The sequence below is a fragment of the Bombus terrestris genome, chromosome 9, assembly GCF_910591885.1.
Source record: "Bombus terrestris chromosome 9, iyBomTerr1.2, whole genome shotgun sequence".
Lineage (NCBI taxonomy): Eukaryota > Metazoa > Arthropoda > Insecta > Hymenoptera > Apidae > Bombus > Bombus terrestris.
The window spans coordinates 9,310,747-9,335,941 of NC_063277.1; the positions used below are offsets into that span (position 1 = coordinate 9,310,747).

The window sequence follows — 25,195 nt, forward strand, 5'->3', positions numbered from 1 at the left end:
ACTTCACGTAGCTTAAAAACTAAACATAAAATATTATAGCAATATTTTCGTCAAATCTAACATACAAAACTAACAGCAATCACTAATAAAGTTTGCTAAGCAATTTTATTCTATGTATACGTATATACATCTAGATAAAAAGGCATATATGCATAATTTAACTCGCCAATCAATTGTCAATTATTAATAATTATCAATTATATTAATAATTAATTTACCTTACTCTGAAAAACATCATACAATAAAATTTTTTAATCTAGGCTAAGTGAATATTATCAATAGATCAGCATTATTCTTACATAACATAGAACCCCATATCTTACACACAAATTTCCTACATATATATTTATAAATAACAAATAAAATTATTGTCTACGCATGTAACTCTTGGTCAATATATTATTCTATAAGATGGAACTGCTTAAAGTTCCATAATGCTCAGAGAATCTGATTTTCTAAATCTGATATTTATCTCAGTATTTATGTGATTCATCAAATTCCTTAATGTTATCCAACCCTGAAATTCAGTATCTCGGATCTTTAGTAATTGTCAAAGCCAGGGTATCATTTTAGCGGTCCTTGTCACATGAGCATGTAGGATCTAGAGATGGTAATTAGTAAGTTCATTAGTAAGTTTGAGAGAAACGTATAGTTAGATGTAAAAACAGAGGTACTGCGGAGAATGACAAAGTTTAATTGAAAGTTTAATTGGAATATTTGCTTCGTAACTTCTATGCTGTATATAAAGTGTATATTTCTGGCGAATATAAAACGTAAGAAAATTGTTAAGAGAGCTGTAATATTTTAGTGAAATTAAATGTTGAACTGTTATGAAAATTGTTAAGAATTATTGAGACTTATTCAGAATTATTGAGAATTATTCAGAGGTCGTTGTGCCGTTATTAGAATTTTTCATGCAAAATTTGGTTTGATGTACATATTGTGCAAGTATGAAACGAGGGTAGTATCAGGTCATCGTAATTTATGAAGTTGTACCTTACTAATAATATTCAATATTGAAAGAGAGGGTAATGGTGAAATATTAAATTTTAATGCTGCGATGGGTGAACGGTTATTTAGAACCTCAGAAGTATATGTAATATATTATAATATATTATAGTATCCCTGGTGTAATTCGACAGATTTTTTAACAGTAGAAAAATACGATTGGATCGAGAATGACCAAAAGAACGCAACAGAAATATATGAAATGTATGATGTACATTCTAGCTCTTTACTTCTGTTTATGAAAATATGAATTTACATGAATATCCAAAATTTAGTAATTTTCCAAGATCTTTTCTCTTAATAATTTTATAATTCAAAGGTTCGATCTATCAAAGAATCATTCTGCATTCAACACTATTACAAATAATATAAAAAATAATACATACATCCTACATAGTATTACGCAACGCAATACTACGTAACGAAGCATTACACTCCAAATGAAGAGATTTCATTAGCATATCGTTGGATAATCGTCGAACATGGCACATATAGTAACACGATCGAACACATATGCATACATAGACTAAATTGTATCGCGGGAATCTTTATGTGGCCAATTTTGGAATTAAGGCCTAGTATCGGTCAAGTGATCGTCGTCACATCGATCCTTTCGATCAGGTTTGCGGCCACGGTAACATTGTTTGCAGATGGTCGGACTATCGACTAGACCGCCAAACCCATTGCGGCTATACAGGAAGGTTCATCTGCTATGTACGCACGTCACGACCACGAAATGATTTAATTCATTATACCACTGAGTACTGTAGCGATCGCTGATTGAGATATCAAATATTGATGTAGTACAAGCTCATACGCGCATGAGTCGTGTCGTTTTTTATTCGAATGTTCCGCGATCGAATTTTTCTTTTGATCGAAATGAAACGACGGTGATTGAGAGGCTTCGTGAAAAAGAGACACGATTTCATTGACTTTTGGTTTTTGTACCTTCTATTCCTACAATAGTGTCCATTCCATTACCTTTGGACACCGTCACATTTATGATGTAACGTATGAGATATTTGACTATGAACGATTCATATTATTTTACTGAATATACTATGCAAGATATAAATGATTATATGCGTAAAAATTAGAACAGTTAAACACATATATGCTTTTGGAACTATGGCATATATTAGAATATAACATATGACATACCTGACTATTAACGGCTAATACTAGTTCACTGAATACCAAATAAAATATAGATGTTTTTACATAGAGAAGTTAAAAAATTAAAATCATGTATTGACGAAAGCTCTTAGTTTTAAAATGATGTACAAGAAAGAAGGTAAATCTCTTAGATTCAAAATGATACACGAGATGATCTGCAAAGATAAAAAGATTTATGGAAAAATGAAGTTTCATGCATTTCTTCGTTATATTACAGTGATATAAATTTGTAAAAAAGATCAATGGTTTTTCAATTGCACGCGTAAGATTCATTAAAATCTCTTCTACTATATATTAAAAGAATTGTATCGTGTACCTGTCTTTCACAGGTAACCTTAATGATTTAAATTTATCATTGGTCCAAGGATTTAAAGTTTATCATTAGTGCAATGTTATCGTTTCAAGTTTCTTTTCTTCCAGTGAATGTCAGTTGCGCGTAATTAATCTCCATTGAAAGACTCTATGCAATTTTCAGTTCTTTAATTTCTTTTGTCCGAGTTAAATAGAATTTGCACGGAAAAAGTCTCAGTAAAAAATTTTTCGTGCTCCGTGCATCGACTAAATTGAAGAATCAGGGCTACATACTCGACACCGTCGTGCATCCGTCGAACGTTTTGTGCGCGAAGTGCAATCGAGTCGTTGGCGATGCGTTTCGCTTGTGTCAGAGTTAATCACTCGCGATTAAAATAAATTGCAAGAGATAATGGCTACCGGATACGTGAGATGCGAATGGGATTTAAATGTAAATTTTCTTTGTTTTCCGCAACTATTTCTGAAATCATTTCCATGGCACAAACGTGTTTCGTTTTTCTCTTTAGCCCCTGCCAAACATTTCCATTGTTGTTTTATTATCTATGTTCCTTTTTGTTGCTTTTTCGAATCATTACTCGATAAAAGAGGTTTTACGTTCAGCATTAACTTGTTCGAAAAAGAATACTGGAGTGAAATGCTGTGCAATGCTAATAAGTAGCTGTATGTATGTCTAACATTACAACTATCAAAATAATCGAAATGACCCATTTGTAAGTATTTGTTTGTATATTTACATTAGTAGAATGTAGAATGTGTTTATGCATTTGTGAGAAATTGAAGTGTATATAACTGTATACAGTGCATATAATGGGAAAAGGAAGTCGTGTAAATTCATTTATGGATACGAGAAAATTACAATGCCTTATTATTTAAAAGCCAAATTGAAAGTTCATTGATCTAGTTATTGCAGCAGAATAATTTACGTTTAATTGACGACGCAATTTCAAATATAAAACTACTTCTTTACTGTTCAATAATGCATTTAGGAATTCAATACATTAAACATGTCTTTGTGCAAACTGTAAACTCATAAACCACGAACGCTATGAACATTCCATAAGTACATCAAATGGTCGTTTTACGTTATTTCATGGTTGTTTTATAATACACCTAATGTTGAAAGTGAATTCAGTGTATTTATTACGATGCTATCCTAGTCGTCCTTGCGATAACAATATGCTCGTTTCTCTCTCCAGTGTCGTCTTTTGCTTTAAATCCAAGATAGAGAAAGAGGAAAGTTTTATTAGATCTGCTGATCTCTTTTTGATGCGTCTTTTTTTCTCTAACGACGACGAACGGAGATAAAATCGTATAAAATAGACTCCATCTGCATGCAGAGTAACTGCGTTAGTACTATCCATGGCAAATGAGAATTGTGATTTCTAAAAATGTATGACCTTGGAAGCTTGGAAATTTTTTTTTATAAATATTCCATCAAGCTATCGTTATTGAAATTGACAACAGTCATACGATGTTAAGAGTTTGTACTAATTCGTTACAGTAGTTGACAATTTTGGTGTATGTAGTACTTGTCTCCTCTCAATTATTTTTCTGGCTTTTAAATTCATATTAATGCGTATTTTTTATATAATTCAATGTTAATTACATATAATATTATTGAAACACACGTAAACAGTTGATTTGTCTGTGTCAAGTCTAATAACATTATTACATTGCGATAAAAACATATTAAGGAAGAAGGAGAGGTATGAATCAGAACCTATAAGTAGTAGTGTATCGTATACGGTCAGACGCACATTCTCTTAAACGAAAATGCTATATTAAGGAATAAAGGTATGTTGACGGAGAAGGAAGAGAATAAATCAGATAGTGTAAGTAGTAGTAGATCTTGTATAACCAGACATTCTCCTAAATGGAAATATCAAGGAATAAAGGTATGTTAAGGGAGCAGAAGGAGAATAAATCACGTAGTGCGAGCAGCAGTTGATTGTATATGGACAGATGTACGTTTTCCTAAAGGTATATAGATAACAATAACGTTATAATCGTTAATTACACTTCAATATAGTACACTATTAAGCATTAATAACATCTATAGATCTATCAATATTATTAATACTACTATTTCTATGTGTGTACCTCTATCTGTTTTTCTACTGTTATTGATATTTTCATTAAAAATATAAATATTTCTCTCTTTCTCTCACACATACACACACATAGTGTTATTTATATGTCTCTATAAACATTCATATTTTGTTTCACCAGAGTTAGACGATAAACGGAATTGTGCGAAATTTATCGAACTTAATGGCTGTATGAATAATGAATAATCTTATTAGAACAATTTTTTTGTTCAATTGCCGTAACAACTATAGAATAAGCGATATGAAATTAAAGTGGGAAAAACAATATATAACAATCTTTATTTGTCTCTTTTTTTTATTATTATACTCAAATTTGTAATTTAGGTCGGTACGTATATCTCTGTTTCGAAATTTCCCATATGAAACTATGTTATTGTGAATTCGAGAACATGGGCTTTGATACATTTGCGATAAATTGTAAATTTGTGGCTCGCGTGTCCTCAATAACTGCGTGTCCCCAATAATATGTCCAACTCTGTCTCATCGAAGGGATTAAAATGTTGTATTTATACATTGAACACAATTTCACTGTATAAAATTACATTTTCTTATTTATTCGTGTACAATTCGTGGTACAAGTCAGGTACGAAAAATTTTGTCGTACGAAGTTTCGGCTTCTATAAAAATATAATCGAAATTGGATCGACCATACATGTGCCTAACTGACCCTTCGTGTAATTGCTTTTATTACTATACATATTTTTGCATTCGAGATGGAATGAGGCCTTTGTCATTGACTCGCTACATATTAATTCAATGAAGACTGTTTAATTATCTAAGTGGAACACGGTTATTAAGTAGAGATAATCGTACAATAATCGAAAATTCTAATGAAATGGAACAATATACGATAAAAAATTAGTATGTCATTTTGACTTATTTTGACAAAATCTCTCATTTTTTAAGTATACGTTCTCTGCATTCTTTCATTCACGAATTAAAAGTCATCCACTTTAACTATGTTGAAGTTTTACTCAAAATTCAGCCCAGCAGGTTTTACTGCATTGACATATATATAGTACGATAAGGTATAGGATTACTGTCTAAATCAAAGAATCGAAATTGCAAAATACTGTTTTCTGTATTCGGGTTCCGACTGTGGAAACGAACATGGCAGATAATACATACAGGCCATACATCTATTGAAAGTATAAACCAGGTTTTTCGAGTCAGACTCGGCTTTCGAGATATTGAAACTGTAAAATATATACTTGCATCTATCTAATGAACTACTAAAACTTTTAAAATGTATGCAGATTTTAATCATCGTGTGTTCCATTTTCGTTGAGGCAATTAAATTCCAAGTAGAATTGTTTCTCATTTGTGTTTTTTTCTGTACATGTAATAAGAGAAAGAATTCTATATGAGAAAAATTCCATATGGAGGAATTCTATTTTTTGATTCTATTTCTTTAATTTCATATTTGCCATCTTAATAGTAACGAAAAAAAAAAATAAATAAATTAGAGATATAAGAGATCTGAGAGTATATAACGCATTATTATCTAATGAGAATATCGATATATTCATAATATTACAGGAATAATAAGCAAAGCTTTTGACAACTTCCTAATATATATTGAACTTCTTTGTCAATTATCATTGAAGACTTTTAAATATGCTTAAAATATATAGTTAAGAATGTTCGAGAGAAAAGAAAACTTATGAATGTGTTTGTAAATTTATTTGTACATCAATCTTCTCTCTATCATCTTGCATTGGTATAATCAATAAGAAGCAATTTTCATATTATCAGCGTTATCGTATGGATTCCATTGACATATGAAAGAGTTAAAATCGAAGTTTTAACACGACAAAATCTCTGCAACAATCCACCAATCCAATAACTTCACACTCTATAGTAACAAGCATTTATAGATATCCTGCACCAACCTGTGATCTTCTTATTCCATTCGATCGGATCTCATTAAAGTTTCTTCATTAAGTTTCTCGTAATAAAAGCCATAAGTGACGCTCATCTGAAGGTCGTACTTGATCTCGCGGTGCATGTCAGAGAACGAATTTAGAGCGGAGTTTGTAAGAGTCATGACCGCGAGAAGAGTGGTTGCATCGCGTTCTTTTTATGCCTGTATCCCCGGTTGCCATTCCGCTTTCTGCAATTAAAACTTGTCGCGTACATGTATACTGGTTTCCGAGGAGCAGCAGCCGTTCCAGCGAGGGTTGCAGCTGGATCACCGAGTGTTGCACGGCTGCGACCGTAATTAATACGTAGCGAGAGCACGAGTGGCTGTTTATCTGTCTTCCGAAACGGCGTTACGTTTTAAGGGAGAAGCCGTGATAGTTCTCATGATAAACAGCGAAAAGAGGATACGAGCCTCTTCCTCCCCGTTCCCTCGTACATCTTCTGAATGATACTTTACAAGATCGAGGCTGGTTCTAGGGAAGCTCAAAACTCCTTCTTCGTGGGTCGGTGTTAAATTGTTGCTGAAGATTTAGTAATACGCGCGCTACTTATTAAGCTAAATTCATGGAATGGAACGTTTAGCAATAATGAGGTTATGTAGTTCATGTTAAGAATTGTCATATCGAGAAATATAATAGTTTACGAATAGCTAGTCGAAATTTATAAATGGGATATTCGTGTATAATACTTTTTAAATTATATATCAAAGTATACCACAGAGGTCATTCGTTGAGCAACATATAATTAATAATACATTTGGAAGCGAAAAAGAATGGGAGAAACATAAACCACGTAATCTAAGTAGTATTAAACCATATATAGCTAGACATCTCTTAAATGCATATAAGCAATATTTCATCTGTATTTCTATTGAAAATAATTAATTCCAATTGTATAATGGTTTTTTACCTAATGCATATCGTAAGACATGATAATATAGTAATATAATTATTTATTGGTACATTTAAGATTGAGAGAAATGTCAGGAAAGAAGGAAAGAATAAATTAGATGTTCTAAATAGTAGCAGCTCGTATATGGTCAGACATACGTTTTCCGACATGGGTATCAGCAACGTTACATATATATGGTTTCATAAACCACATTCAGAAAAAGAAATGTGTCCAAATCAGTTATTTCCTATGCACATATTTATGTATTCCTACATACATATTAGAATATTCAGATTTTAGATGCAGATATCTTTGCAGGAATTCTTTTTATACTTTGGAATTATTCTAATCAATGGAAAATAATGTCAAGAGATTATAAGCCGATCGGATAAAAGTACAAAATTCTTGAAATTTACATGCATATAGTAATGTTCATAACTCTGCTGCTGTCTTGAATTTTATACAAAAATTCGTTATTAATGCAACTGATATTTTGTCATTGGATACCTGTATGTTATTAGAAAGTCTGTTTCGATTGTTAATATTCGAACAATTGTTTTACTTTTATTTGAAGAGATAATACAACAAAATTCTTTCTATGATGTAGAAATAAATTAATTTTTTAAGTAAATGTTGTAAAAACGTCCTTTCTGGCTTTTTAACTTCATATGTTGATTTTTTCAAACACTCAAAAATGGTTTACACATTGTAAATAGATGTTGGAAATTTGTTGCTCGTAGAATATGCTATGAAGATAAACGAGTTTGTATGTGGTACACAGATAAATATTTAAGGACAGATTGGTTTTATGATATCAGTTCACCCCAATAATATGTTGGAATTTTATTTCACCCAACTTTTCAATTAATTTTTTATGAACCATTTACAACAAAAGGGTTCTCCACTCAATTTAATGCACCTTTATAGGATATTAATAAAAGTTGCTTACCCTGCGTGAAGTATTTCAGATACAGTTACGTTATATAATTCTTGAAATATTGATATTTATACATGCAACGTAGTACTTCGTGAGATTTAATTTTGTAATTCCCAATATTAATATAATTTTAGCAGTAAGTTACGAAAATCTTATAAAAATGATTCATATATAGTATGACAAATGACTAATAGTTTCCATACGCAAGAAGTTTTGAAACTTTTCCATAATATTTTTTTAAATTGAGTCTTCCAGTTTCATAAAAAAATAGAACTATTCATATTGATAATAGAAATAATGGAAAAATATAATCTACTAAATGATAATGAAAAAAGTATCAATTATCTATCAACAATGTAAAGTTTCGTACGTAACACTTCGATATGTACCTAAATTGACCATTCCATCTAACAAGACACGTATTAATAATTCAAGACTACCGCGTGTATCGTTTCAATAACTTGAAAATCAAAAATGTCATGGAAAAAGCTCACCGTTTATCTTCAACATCGGATAACGGGAGTTGAGAAGAGAAAGCTGAGCGTGACTGGTAATTCGGCGAGAAGAAACGCGGGTAAAATAAATTTGGTGGGTGGTAAAAAGGAGGACGAAGGCTTCGAGGGTATGGAAACAGTGTTATCTCCCCCCAAACAAAATAACATGCGACCCAGCCGAACAGCAGAACATCGTAAAAAACCAAATGTTCGCGTTCTATCTTCTCCGCGGTACTTCCTACATCTCATCAGCTTTACTTCGTTTCCTTCTTGTTCTTCCGTCTTTTCTTTTTTTACAGATTTTTCCCTACCATCGTTTCGGTGTTGCTTTTCAGATGTTTCAGATGTTTTTCTCGTCACTTTTTTTCTCTATTTTTACATTCGTGTGACTGTCCCGGGTTTCCTATTCATACCGCCACGTAGAAGTTGCTCCTTCATGCGGATGCAGTGATCACAAGAATACTGCATTAACCACTATAGGTTGTTCCACAATGTTTATCTAGTCTCCACTACGAAAATGGAGTGAATTTGAATGCGACCACTACAGTAGCCGTGAAATCTAGTGCTTGTGATACTTAACACGCTAACGAGCTTTAGAGTCAATTGTACGCGGTACTTGATATCTGAACGTTTCGCGGTTCATCCAATTTGCAGTAAAATATATCGATTTTAGTTAGTTTTCCTTGCGTCACACAAAAAAGTGATTTTGATTGATCATAGGAATTGAAGTTAATGTTTTGATGGTCGAAAGAAGTAACTTTAAACATTTTGATGGATAGAGAGATTTAGGATCTTCTTTAAAGCTATACGACGTCAAGTTGAAGCTATCTCTTTGTCTTCCGAAAGTAACTGGAACAATATTATTATAAAACATCTTATAAAAAGCATTAGTAACCAATGATTTCTTTTCTGATGTTCAATTCATTCTCTTCTTTAGTTTCTATTAATTTTAACAATTAATTAATCTTCTATTCATAAGTTTAATATTGTAGAGACACAAAATAAGCTTTTCAGATTGTTTCAAAGGAGGATGCCCTTATATTATTTCTTTACTAGCCAACTTTCTGGTCGTGAATCGTACATCGTATATTATTATACTATATACTGTACCACTGCTGTTTTATTTATTTCCCCATCTATAAAAATATGATACATGTGGAAGAACGATAAAGCAAATCAAACAACTGGAATAATTGATATGAAAGATGATGAGAATCAAAAATAAAACAGAAAAAAAGCTGATGAATTTGTCACGCTGCAGCTAAATAACTTAACCGACTCGATTCTAATTGAATTATCTCGTTAAGCTTGGTATATTTAATCTACACAGTTCAGTTTAATGAACGTAATTCGCGTCAAATTTACTTAACTCAGCGTATCCCTCGCAGAATTTCCCTAACTTATTTTATTCGATCGAATCTGACTCCCAGCTTATTTCATTCATTTACACGGTACCTTTGTAACGCGTCTAATCCAGTCCTAATCATTATATTTAACCTAAACTGTAGCCAATCTAGCAACAAGATTAGCACACACATCCAGAACACATCTAACCCACATAACTCAGTTGGACCTATCTAACTGACGTATCCTGTGCCAAATCAACTTAACCCGCTAACCTATATCGAGGAACGGCTCAGACGTCGGTTACTTAATTTAATTTAACCCATCTAATTGGGTTCATAGGATAACTAACCTAGATTCAACCACAATTGCCGTAAATCGCCCAACTTTCGGCGACGGTGCAATAAATCCTAAATCGCGCATAAAACATCCAATGTTGAATTTCTGACGATTTTGCCACTGCTGTTTTCACCGGAAAACGGGGCGACATTACACAACGGCTCACTAAATTACTCGAATACTTGCCATGGAAATTTTTTTATGAAATTTTATTAGCACCACTGCCATGACTGTATTGACCAAATTGGAAACCAATCTGATGGCGTATATGAATAGGATATTTACTGTAAACATATATTTAGTAAGATGTTAGTACAATTTTAATAATATAATCGTATCTCATTACAGTGCTGACAGAATTATAAAATGTTTCGTGCAATATATTCATAAAAAGGTTCTTCGGTAAGTATTCGAATACTTTCGCGATCTATTATAGTCTGATAGCGTGAGGAACTTCTGAATTTACGCTATAACTCGGTCGCCGGAATATCCTTTGATAAATTGAATTAAAGACGACCAGCCAAGCTCTCGAACTTGTCGATAGACCCGATGATGAACGCGGTGAAGCACGATTTGCTCCTTAATTTTCAGCAGTCGCTCCTGAAGAATGTTTGGGACGAAAAACTAGCTTGGAAGGTGCAGAGGGGAATAGTAAAAATATTGGAAGATTTATAGGAACGCCGGAATTTAGGTTCCCTTTTGGTATTGTAGGATATTGATTTATTTCATAGCTGATAGGATTCCTGTCGAGTGATGAAAGAACCAGTTGTTTCTGAATATTTCCTGGTCTGACGTTTTTACAATAGAATTGTTTATGACGGTATAATTGAAATCGTTAGGGAAGTGAAAATAATGGAATTTACGAATGAAGTAAATTGAAAATTAATTATGATGCGTCCAATTGCTTTTAAGATATTGACAGGATAAAAATCCTATTATTTTCTCTCCTATAATAGGTACTTTACCTTTTTTTTTCTTTAGAGCATGATATGAAATTACGAAAAATCGTTATGAAGTTAATCATCAAACTTATTCTTTCTCGCTTCAGAAGCTGATAATTCCAATGACTCATAAATTGTAATAGCTGAGAAATGAATTTCATGTATAAACCTCTTCCATCTGTAGTGAATAATTATCATTCAAGTATGTACAATCTTCCTAATCCCACAAGTTTCTTATTATAAGTACAAATTCCATTAAAAATACATATCAATCTGGTAATATCAGAATTGTAGAGATAAAAGATAATGTGGTGGTATTATTCTCGAGCAAGGTTAAATTCCTCTCCAATCCATCCCATCAAAACATCCCAACAAATTCGAACCGTCAAACATTCCGAACAATGGAAGATAATACGAGTGAATGGTCTCTAAATCCGTAGACATCCTGATATTCGATAAGAGCTATTCTGTCAAAATTCCCAGTAAATAGCTTTATCATCTTTCCACTCCTCGAACTGTGTTCTGAGCTCTTAGATTAAATCGACACGAGTCAAAAGCACTGTCTCTTTCCTAATTGACACACGGTCGAAGGGATCGTGACAAATACCAGGGATGAAGTTTGGAAGAAAAGGTGAAAAGTAGCCATCTTTGCGACGGTTGTACCGGACAAGCATGACTCTTTTACGTCCCCCGAGTATCTGTAGCAGCCGAGCATCATTTATGATTATCTTTTGTGCCGTTAGTGTCCCCTGTTACGTGTGACCTTTTCCATTTTCTCCCTTCTTCTCGGTTTCTTCGATAAAACCGGTCACGGTAATCCTTTTCCGCGGCGAACCAGCGTCAGAATTATTGATACACGGACCAGAATGTCATTTGTTCTATAGCTTTTTGTGCATCAGACTGCTGCGCGAACGTTGTTTACACACGACGATAGGTCGCGTTTGAACTCACGAGGAGCCTCGAAATCATCAATGACAGCGTGTAATTTTACGTTTCCGACCGACAAGTAATGTGTGGCGGCACTCGACAAGCCAAATACCACCTTTCGACACTAACTAGTGTCGGACGACGGCAGCGCAGTGGTTAGCACCTTAGGTCACCGAAATGTCCTGTTTTTGTGACCAAGCTTTCAGGACAGAAGTGGAAAAAAAAATGTAATATTGTATGGCTATGTCGTACCGTCGCGTATCGGTACTTTTGCCTGAACCACCCTACAACCAGAATTCATCGTTTATTATGGAAAATACAAATATGTAATACAAAAAATCTGGTAATAACAAACAAAAAAAAAGCACCTTAGGTTACGAACATTCGGAACCCGGGTTCGAATCCCGGCGACTGGAGTCCGATTTTTCCTCCACGCACTAAAAAACGGAGGAAAAATCAGCAGTACCCCAGCAGTGACATCTACAGCCCTTAGCGACAATTACTCCGGACGAGGCCCAGCAACTACAACTATCACGGACAACATATATCGAACCTCGGCTTATACGGAAGATGAACGATTTCTGCGTTCAACGTCGTTGCTTCTAGTTGAGATTACCGCTGATCCACGTTGTGTACATTGCTTTACGGTTGTGCAAACGTTCCAGCAAGTCACGTTTTGAGTTAGCTTTCTGTTATTCTTGTGGGTCGCGGTCGATGTATACTTCGAATTGAAATTGAATTTTCTGCTGCTATCTGTTGACCGGAGAATTGATTTTTGCGAGCTTCTTCGAAATTGACTTAACTCTACTGCGGTTCTTCGATTTTCAGAACTCAATCTCACTCTTGTTTTGACAAGAAAATAGATTTAACATTTTAGGAAAAGCTTTGATATAATATTATAATGAGAAGACACACATGTTAACAAAGGTTCTTCCGTATTTTACTTAAATGTAAGAAATTTATTTACTACAGAAGAACGATTGGATTGAAAATGATCGATTTATATCCATTCTGGCCGTGATATTTAGGTCTTTGACATACCATTGATCAGGCTGAGTATACCCGTAATTGATCTATTGTACACACAATAATGTACTCATCAATTATAAAAATATAAGATCATGTTGTCATGATAGCATCGTTTATTGTATACATCGAGTACAATATTCTATAGGGTGCCCCAATTTTTTTACCACGATAACAAAAAAATGTCATGTAAACATATGTCATTGGAGGCATTGTTAAAAAGTTAGAACTATCTTTAGCAGCCAGAAGTTATCATATTGACAAAAATGGTGAACATTTCCAGATTTTCTGATTACTACTATATATAAGATATATTGACAAGGTTTGGTCGGGAAAAAACTGGGACATCCTGTATGTTATGTCGAAATTTTCAATCGACATTTATACGCTGTAAAAACACTAATAAGAGTAACTTATTTCATTTATTTTGTATTTTCGTCCATTTACTCGTTTCACGCAATATAATTTCAATGGATTGGAAAAGCTGTTGTATATTATCTTAAAATTTATAACTGAAAAGCAATTTGATTTTATAAGCGCACGCTGCATTTTCGTTTTCAAATTATTATTTTTTTATTTATATTCAAATTTATATGTATTGAGATATTCAATTATTATCGTTAGCGTACTGTACGTATGTGGTGTACGTTAAAAACTATGCCCATGTGATTTTTGCAGGCGTACATTTACATTAAATTAAGCAACTGTATTATGCTGTAACAATCAGTAGAATTGTCAGTTGGAATGAATTTTTGAACACCTGAACTTTCCGGCGAATAATTTATCTTGTGCATTTTTTAATGCACCCGTTAAATGTGAATCGAAACTTAATTTTACGGCGCAACGTGTATTGCATTAGCGAAGTATTAACAAACATGCTACGGCTGTTATTATCTGCATATTATAAATCTAAAACAAGATGCACAGACGCAAAATGAATTTCGAAATGCATATGTAAATGTAATATCGTATAACCTCAATTTTCGACGCGTTATTTTTTGGTCAATAATTGTTTGGTGAATATAAAATATTTTTATCAAACATCGTCACTATTTTCCATTTTTTTAGTTTTTCAAGTCATAGTAAATATTTCTTATTTCTGGTCAGTGATTTTCGAATTTTCAACAAGTATGACAAGATTTGTTCTTGTTTTGTGTTTATTGTGGTAATTATTTTTAGGAACTTCATAACGTTCTGGTTATCTTCTGGATAAGTAGAATATCTATCGATAGAATTAAATTTCACGAAAAATGAATAATTCGTCAGTTTATTAGATAATAATTTATCACATTTATTTTTAGAAGAATAATACTTTTTTATCGCATATTTCTACTGTAAAGCAGGTATTTTAAAAAACGATACATAGCATTTGTGTGCTCCGTAATATAATTCCTTCTGACCACACCATCTGTCTTATCGATTTTTCGCAAACCCACGAGATTCATTATTTTCTCTCATTTAAATCCTAGCGAGTGTAATTACATGAAACGTTCCTTATTTAATTATTCCCTCAGACCATATGTTATTTAAACACATATACTTATATTTTAATAATAGAATATAAAAATTCTCTTCAAACTACATACTTTTATTTCAGATGTCAAATAAATAAAAGTGTAATTATGCCAATCCAACTATCATATTCAATAATAAATATTTTCTGATTTATATTGAAGGAAATTTGTATTGAGAACAGCTTCAACTGCAATACTGTACAAAGATGTTTTCACACACATGACTAATTTTATTTCTAAACTATTTTTTATATTTTTAAACCAATTTTTTAACGTTATGAAGAACATTAAGCTGAAAAGAAATATTACATTCCACAGTTGCATCAAATTATATTTGCTGAACTGCAAATGAATGTATTCATAAATGTTGAAGATCATTATTGTTGGATAATGACGAAATTATGTACAATATTGTGCCAAACAACAAATGAATAAATCAAAATGAACGAAATTGCTCGAATATTCCCATAATAAAGCCTTTCAATTTTTAAGGATAATCTGTCAAAAATATTCTGCAATTTCTGAAGAATTAAAAACGATTATTTAACAAATAGAAAATACAGGTTCCCCTTAACTCTTTAACGATGGAGTATGTTAATTGTTGTCCTAACGTAATTAATCTAGAATCATTAATATCTTTAGAGAACACCAGTCGGTATCGCAAGTGAAACAATCACATTGCAACATAAATCTTAATGTACAACATAAATCTTAAAGCTCCAAAAGCCATTGGTTCCTAAAAACAATTCACTTTTTAATTCACTTATTCGTTAAAAATTCACTTATTAGTAATTCAATAATGTCCGAAAAAATGTATGGAAGGTTACTTAATAATTCTTATCTATAAATCATTCGGCATTTAACGAAATGTGTCCTATCAATAAAGTGATAAAATCATTTTGTTCTATCATCGCGAAGTGATTAGTACAAGCACAATAGTACAAAAAAAAAAAAAAAAGAAAGAAGCAAGACCGTTGAGTCGACAAGGTTTAAAAAATGAATGATTAAAGGAGTGGAAGAGGATGGAGCACGCGGGGGAACACCCGGTATGTAGCTGGTCTGTGAATTCACCCCCGATAGTCCGCAATGCGGAATTTCTGGTTCGAACGTGCACGCGCGAAAGAAGCAAAGGAACTTCCGCGAAAATTCACATGGGTGTCCCTTGAAATCGCATTAAATCTTTCCTGTGGCCACGTTCGGTCGACTTCCTCTAAGTAGATCGAATTAACACCAGGCTAACTGCGAACTTCTTGCCCTCCGTTTCCTGCACATGATTTAACGTACGAACATTTCGTCACGCGGCTAACCAACTTTCGTCTTTTTTATGTTTCAGGTAAGTCTGGAATTCGAGTGTTCACTTATGTTACGAGTTATCTCTGTGCAATCAGGTAAATATGTCGTCGAAATAATTTTTAAATTAATCCACTTCGATTTTTATGAATTTCTTTATTTCATTAGCTGGATACATGATCACTATATAATTTTTTTTACAAATAAATTACTTACTTCAATAAGTTTATTCGATGCAGGAAGATATATAAGTAAACGTAAATTAAATCACATGTAACATAATTACTTATCCCTCCTTCTACTTAAGTGTAGAGTTGATTAGTATGGGTTCTGGGGGCTCATATATATGGTTTTACTAAACATTCGTAAGGAGTGAATTTTTTATAGTATTCTGCTTTTGATTAGGACTGTTTTTAGTTATAGGAATCTGTTGATGTTTTATATTCATTCCTATCTTTCTTTTGCTGATGTTATATATTACTTTTTACGCGTTATTATTTTATTAAAAAACTTGTTAAGAACGAAAAGCATGAGCCTACCAGCTCTATCCTCTATCCCTTAATTTATTCTCTGAATCAAATTGCAATATATGGATTACATCCCCAAATTAATTTCAATAATTACGAAGATATGTGTTTATAATTTTCATCTTTACAATCCATAAATTAATTTATATATAGGATTATTACACTGCAAGTTTCAATTTTTTTCAAAGCTGTATATAAATATGTACATACATGTATACATTTTGAGTGAAGTATAATTCTATCTAGTTTAATCACAGTCTTTCCATATGGGCAACTAGTTTATATTTTATGAACTACGAAAGAGGTAGGAAATGAATACTAGTCACGAACTAAACATAAATCACTCATTGTCTGAAACGGTTAATTTATTCTAAACTGCTACTGATAGCAGCTACTTTACAAATTTATGATGATCACAGATCCCCTACGATTAACGAGATCGCTCATTAGCTCGCATCATCATTCATAATGCACCTTTCTTTACGTATTACATCAATTTCTGGGAATTTTATTTTCCAGCAATATGAGTATTATCGTGTGTTTAATAATTATACATTCGCTAGATATAAATTAACTCATTTATTATTTATTGATCTTATTTATTATAAATTATTTATTTTATCATATTACAATTTATATTATTATTCATATTATTTAATTTCATGTATTAATTTTAAATTTTTTGAATTTATAATTTAATTAATGTTGTATATTAGATATGTTGTTTTATTAATATCAAATTATTCAGCACGTTCTCTATGATTTAAGATGTTTTACATGAATACAACGAAAACTAATACTATAATAATGTATTAGATTATTTAAAACAATTTATCGTGTATGTGCCTTAATCAGATTAACTGATGCAATTAATCACATACAACATGTCCAATATATTAGTACCTAAAAGATCAAAGTACACGAACTAGAAGATAGTATATAACCGACCACCTAACCAACTAGTAAATCTACCTAACCGTCTTACTATATTTGACTTATACTTTAACTAAACTGGTAAATCTACCTAACCGCACGACCTGCTATATTTAAGTTATAATTTAGCTTGAACCGTATGTACTGTAAAGCCAAAGTCGTCCTTCACGCCCGGGGTTATTCTACTGTATGTTCACCAACACTTAAATATATATTTTCAGATATTTCTTTCTCTTTACGGAATACAACTTATATAGAATTAATAATAAAAGGACTAAGAAGAATTTTTTGAATAGATATACGAATTTACTACTGCTTTTACTTCTTTTGCACGAAATATTCATATGAAAATGTATTGATTGATAGGAAAATTTACATTTTCTCAATTAAATAAAATATGATCTATATCAATATATCTATATATTAATTTTAGATGAATTCCAGTGAAAATACATCGATTCATAGGAAGAATGATATTTTCTTAATTAACAAAAAATAATTCACATTAATATAGGTACTTAATGTTTCTATATTTAACATTTAAATTATTCACATGTTATGTTTAACCATCTTCTGAGATTAGAGTGAGAATAAATATTATAAGTAATATTGCCTTTAGCAACAGTTAATTTATCATTCATTTCTGCATTTTAATATTATTTTTGCATATTTTTATGAAAAATCAAGAAAAACATTCGAACATTTATGAGCGATTGCGTAAATAATGAGCTAAGATTATACAAGATATACGTGGTGTAATATGCTATCTAATGGTACAGATCATTCGATGTTCTACAGACGAAACAGATCTACTCAACGTACCACGACCGTTCTACTAAATTAACTTGTTACTGAACCTCATAGTTCACTGTATACTTAGGAATCACATCACTTTAAGGGGTTTCAAATTGACTTGATAATATATTGATGATAAAAGCAATATGCAGTATTGAATGAACTTCCTGTATATTCAATTTATTTAAATATTTGGCGGATTCATACAGATGCATATTATGGTAAATCGTATCCTTATTTTTTAGAGAGATTTTTATTCGATATATGAACGTATAAAATAAATGCAACATGCCTATCAATATGTAAATATTCAAATATCATAGTAATCACTCTCACAAATATTACTTTTATAAATGTATCTTAGTATTTGTTATTATTTATGGCCTTTTTTATGGTAAATCAACTTACGCAAATACAATAAGTCAACTGTTTCTTGAGAATTGAACGTTGATTGTATTGCCTACATAATGGAATTAAGAAATTGCCAAAAATTGCTCAATTTGACTTTTGTGAAACTCGCATAGTAATAACTTAATAATGATTATTATTATAATTATCAATAGTAATTTTTATTATTAATAATAATTCGTTCAATCAGTCATGTGATCAGAAATGAAATCGCGCTAATTGTAAATTTGCTTGCAGGAAAGGTTAAACATATTTGATATACATCTTGCCTTACTTGATTGATTTTGATTAATCAAAAGAAATTATTATTCTCGTAAATAAAACAAATATTTGTAATACTGAAATTGAAGATGGCATGTTCATTAGGACATGGAATTCGTTAAAGTTAATAGAATTGTTGATAAACTTGGATGTAGTGGAAAGGTAACTGTTGTATTGGCATTTAATAAATGTTTTCGCGTGGAATAACTTGCTATAGGCGTTTTGATTGTGTCACGAGAGTCAGGAGTTGTTTATAGAGTGTCACTATGGAAAATTTAGTAGGACAAAGGCATCAGGGTAATCGTTGTCATTCCGCTTTCCATTTGCACAAAGCCTCTACCGCGCAGCCAATTGCCTCGTTGATAGATACTCTGCAACCTGCATCGAGGCTTTAACGACCTACTCGCTTGCCTCTTTTGATGCTTCATCAAGGATTCATTAAAACCCTTTCTACTTTAATCTCTCTCGTTGTCACTTGTGAATTTACTCAAAAACATTCTATGGCAATGTCCATCTTATTTCAATTACGCTGTAGATACTAAAGTCTAAATTAAAACATAGAAAAATTCTGTATTTCTTTGTATTTTTGTAAGTTGCAACTTTTATATTTTGTAAGTTTTATTTATAATGCGACTACAACCAAAGTAAGTGAAGCCTGATAAATTCGCTTTCTTGAAATTTGATTAATTGGCTGCGTTTAAGACACAGAATTTAATTAGTATTTAAATTTGTGATTCCATTTCTTTTAATTTTATTAAATAATTAGAATAGTAAGCTTTGTATATTAATTAAAAGTGACAAAAATAAAAGTTCGTCCCTTTCCACTGATAATTAACAAGACATCGTAAATTTACAAGAATGCCTGACTGAATCTGAAAGGTACGAAATTAGAGGCTACATTTATGGTAAGGATCATTTCTACATTACATATCTGCAGAGTTCACGCAACGTGTTTATGCATGGCGTGTACACTATTCAGCATATACGAAAGGTCCTCATTGGTATTCTCAGATTTCTTCTCAAGTCTGCTTTTTCGTCCAACAACTCTCTTCAGAAATATCGTAACAGGAAGTTTGACTTCCAAAATAACTTTACATGAATCTTTACAGTGTGCTGTTTAAATTTTGACGACCTAATTTCTCAGCCCTTTGCATTTTCGAACATCTCGATTCAAGTGCTGAGAACTTTCAAAATTACAAATTCAAAAGTTTCTGTTTACGAACTCGAACTTTTCATACTATTAATCCTTTATAAACGCAATTTGGTTTGCTTATGAAAGGAAGAAACTATATCTCATTAGAGACTTGTCCTTATATACCGCAATTCAAAAATTCATAATTCTTGCAAAGTAGTCATTTGGTGTTTAGTATAAAGAAACACTAATGAATGAATAAAATTAAATTTTTCAAGTTCATAAACATATAAAATTCTAAAATTGTGTTGATATAAAATTGGAAGATCGTAAGTATCATTTCTATAACTTACAACTTGGCAATTAATCAATATTATTAATTAATAATTTATTATAGAAAAGAACTATCCTACTTTCAGTAACAGCATCTAATATCTAACCTAATTTCATTGACAGGTTCAGAACTCGACGTATATATATAGTTCGAAATATATATAGTTGGTTGAGTATTCTAAGTACGCTCGATTATACATTCGATAGATTCCTCTTCGTTCTAGTTTAACGGTTTAAGTTACCATTAATCGAAAATTTCATCGCAATTAACGGTGTTGCACAGGCTTCATAGATGGAGATATGCCAGCTTGATAAGTTCATTAGCGAGGTATTCTATGGAGAGGGCACGGTATCTCAAGTGATCTTTTCATCCAACACTTCGTTCCAATGAATGATACCGTTATCTAGGGCTGTTAGTGATTGGATATTTCAAGTAGAGCTATGTCTTCTGCAAGCTTGTAAAGAATTCCGAAATTAATCTGTTCTAAATCATCCGTAATAAATATTTAATTTTATCATCGTTTCTATGAAATAAATCTTTGATTAGAAGTTAAGTAATTGGATTATTTGTAATAATATAAATGCTGTGCTTGTTTCTAATAAATCGCGCTGTTAGCTATAAAATATTTAGAACTGAGCAAAAGTTACCATGTTAAAAAATTTTGAGAACACTTTCAGCAGCGTAGGTGCACAGAGTTTCACTAAAAGTGTTACCGATAAATATCTCTAAAAATATAAAAGTTGGAGGCTCGCAAACTTTTCACGCGTTGCATATTTAGTGCGAAACACGTTGACAATGTAAACAAACATTCCATTTTTATTCTCTAACAACCTATACACTTTTTGGTTATAAATAACAACCTAGTTATTTTTAAAGAATGCATCACTTTAAAAAAATGATTCGTATATAGAAATTCGTAAGGATTGGAAACGAAATTTTGCTTTTTCGTGAATTTCTTTTGCTGTGTAACATTGGTTTTTACATGTCACACATATAATCCATTCCTCGGCATTCTTTATTTTCCTTTCACCTTTCCTAATGTACCGTTTTTAATAATATCTCTTAAAACGTATCTTTTGAGCTTCCTGTTGGTTCACTTTCTAATGAAAGATGTACAGTTTCGTATATCAGAAACCAGCCCCGAATCATCCAAAAATTTACATAATCTTTCTCAAGTGCTAGGTTAATGTTTGCAGTAATTTTTTCGTTTTTAATTTTGCTTTAAATGTATATTTTGATTCCATTTCCTTAATAGCGTCTATAGAAATATTAATTTTTATACAAATATTCGCAGTTTGTATATCATAGATATATCATACAAATATATATATATATGTATGTAAACTCCCTAGAGTTCATGTAGAATAGGGATTTTTTTTGTTTTACGGATAGCACGACAGGCTGTGTTTGACGGACAGAGCGATCTTCCTTTGTTGTACGGACGACCATTTGAAGAAGCACGTGTTCCCCAGACGGACGGACAGAGAGTTACATTAGAGAGACAGACGAGGTTATAGAATAGTTGTTTAAGATTTTAAAGACTGAAGATTTAAGATTTAAAGACTGAAGAAGAAAGATCGGTAGCTCAGGACGTTGAAAATCGATTCTCGATTTTCAGGTAAACATTGCAACAAAGACTTATAATTTCCCGTTTAGATAATCATCGTTATTGATTATTATAGACGCATATTAATTGTTGTTCATTTTTGTATTTTATCAAATCACTTCATAATAAAAAATCTCGGATTTCAGACTTCAGAATCGATCGCTGAATTATCCAATTATTGAACCATATAAATCGATTTTCCCCACGCCATGCCGCTGAAAGTTAACCTAAGCGTCGTCATGACCGAGAACGCGAAAGGGGAGAAGATAGAAAGTATAGAATCTATCAGAAGACCAGAAGACGAAATGTGCTATATTTTCCCCCCGGAATATCAAGAAAGAAAGTACCATCAACAATTATTCAGTTTACCAACAGTGAAAAAGACCGCAAACAGCCTAACCAAGGTAGGCCAATATAGAAATATTGAACTCACAATAGACGATGAGACAGCAGCATTGTATATCGATACAGATTCAAACTTCGTATTCCGAGACATTGTCTTAGAGGAAGCAGAAATAACCTCCACAAGAAAAACAAAGACGGAAATCAAGAAACCCAACCTGGACATGGAAAAACTTCTAGAGACCTTCCAAAGAGGAGATAAGAGGGAAATAGAGGAAATAAACTTCAATATAGAACAATTTGAAGGAACTCAGAAAGCCACAAAGTGGATATCAGAGTATGAAAAGAAATGCAAAAAATACAAAATAAAAAGCGATGAGGAAAAAGTCAAAGGTTTAAGAAAGTATTTAGGAAAAACAGCAGAAAGATGGTACCAAACAAATCTACTGGAAGCTGGAGGACATAACTGGGAAGATTGGAAAGAAGCATTCCTCAAAACCTTTAAGAATAAAAGTTGGCCAGCAATACGATATGCTTATAACTTTAAATACCTTTCAGGTTCGTTCATAGAATATGCAATAGAGAAAGAACGACTAATATTGGAAGTAAAAAGGGACATGCATGAAGATGTGAGGATACATCTGATTGTCATTGGATTACCTATTGAAGTCCAGGACAAAATTGAAAGGGAAAATATACAGACAACAAATGACCTAATGGGAATTTTGGGACAATATGAAGACTGGAGAAAAAGGAAAGAAACACAAGAAAGAAAGATAGACCTGGTTAAAAAGGTACACCCACCATTCAAAAAAAAACCGTGCACAATCTGTGAAGCACTGAACTTCCCGGGCCGATTCCACCCAGTGGAATTATGTAGAAATAGAGACAGAAACCCAAACAAATAAATTCACTGGAGGTATTCACATCAGAAAATGAAATAGCAGGAACACCGGATGGGACGGAAGAAGTATATGCACATACTCAAAAATCACTTTTCAAGGGCTGTTTTTATGTCCACATCGAAAACACAACGCGCGGAAGATATCATAAAACTTATAAGCTCGACAGGAGAAACTGATTCCATAAAAATTGTCCTTGCAGACCGATAGCCAGCAATGACATCCAAAGAAATTCAAGAGTATGCGAGAGAGAAAAACATTAAATTAATTTTCACCTCGACAGACTGTCCATCCTCCAATGGACTAAACGAGAGAGTAAATCAAACATTAGTAAACAGGATCAGATGCAAGATCAATTCGGAAAAAAAAAAGAGAAACTGGACAAAGATCGCAAAAAAAGCGTAGAAGAGTACAATAATACCAGACACAGTGTAACAGGATTTGCCCCAAATCACTTACTGTATGGAAAAATGATCGAAATCATCCCTAAGGGAATAACGGAGAATAAGATAAATCTAAAAAGAGACAGAGAAGAAGCATTCAAAAATTCAGCAAGAAATTTCGAAATCAACAAACAAAAATACGACAAAAAAAGACGAGAACGCGAATTTAAAATTGGTGATATGGTCTTCACCCACAACGGAAACAGAATGAATAGAAATAAGCTGGAAGAAATTAGGAAAGGACCTTTCAAAATTCTAAGAAAGATTTCAAACTATATATGAAGTGGATAACGGTAACCGGAGATCTGAAGGGAATTTCTTCCACTCGAGTAAGCTGATTCCTTATAGAGAAGACAATTAACGATGTAATTGTCAGCACCAGGAGGGGAGGTGTAAACTCCCTAGAATTCATGTAGGATAGGGATTCTTTTTGTTTTACGGGTAGTACGACAGGCTGTGTTTGACGGACAGAGCGATCTTCCTTTGTTGTACGGACAACCATTTGAAAAAGCACGTGTTCCCCAGACGGACGGACAGAGAGTTACATTAGAGAGACAGACGAGGTTATAGAATAGTTGTTTAAGATTTTAAAGACTGAAGATTTAAGATTTAAAGACTGAAGAAGAAAGATCGGTAGCTCAGGACGTTGAAAATTGAGAATCGATTTTCAGGTAAACATTGCACCAAAGACTTATAATTTCCCGTTTAGATAATCATCGTTATTGATTGTTATAGACGCATATTAATTGTTGTTCATTTTTGTATTTTATCAAATCACTTCATAATAAAAAAATCTCGATTTTCAGACTTCAGAATCTATCCCTGAATTATCCAATTATTGAACCTTATATGTATGCTATGATATATAAAATATAAATATAAAAGAGCAATACAGAATTGTAAAACATATCACCATCTAAGCTTGACCTGTAAAATATTTCTCCATCTGGAATCATTTCGAAGATACGTGTCCATCGAATCGCGTGACACAGGCCGTACGTCAAGCACGTTCAGGATATGCGATAGGGAACAAATAGATTTATCCGTTGTAACGATGAATCGGATCACAGGATTTCGTGAGCGAGACGTGCAAATTACGGAGCTACTGTCGGCGTTTCTAGCGTAAAGTTCAATTTTCTGTGGACGCTCAATAGCCCGGTTCCGCATTTATTCTATTTTCAGGGCTCGAGTTTTTCCTTATCGTGAGCAATCACAATATCTCCTCGGGCGATGCGAGGCGTCTCGTGCTTTGGGTACGTTCCACGGAATACTTCTCTTATTT

General features: G+C 32.5%; 2 protein-coding genes across 11 annotated transcripts in view; both read left to right on the forward strand.

Moving 5' to 3' along the window:
* LOC100645564 (peripheral plasma membrane protein CASK) overlaps positions 1-25,195 on the forward strand; it is a 266,777-nt gene that overhangs the window by 128,023 nt on the left and 113,559 nt on the right. The gene's annotated exons all lie outside the window — the stretch shown is intronic.
* Positions 22,174-23,684, forward strand: LOC125384617. Its single transcript, XM_048408647.1, has 2 exons — positions 22,174-22,238; positions 22,373-23,684. Exon 2 carries the CDS (start codon positions 22,436-22,438, stop codon positions 23,474-23,476), a length of 1,041 nt encoding a protein of 346 aa, XP_048264604.1. The 5' UTR covers positions 22,174-22,238; positions 22,373-22,435; the 3' UTR covers positions 23,477-23,684.

Coding starts and splice junctions, on each gene's coding strand:
- LOC125384617 (XM_048408647.1), top strand. CDS start 22,436: ATGCCGCTGAAAGTTAACCTAAGCGTCGTCATGACCGAGAACGCGAAA.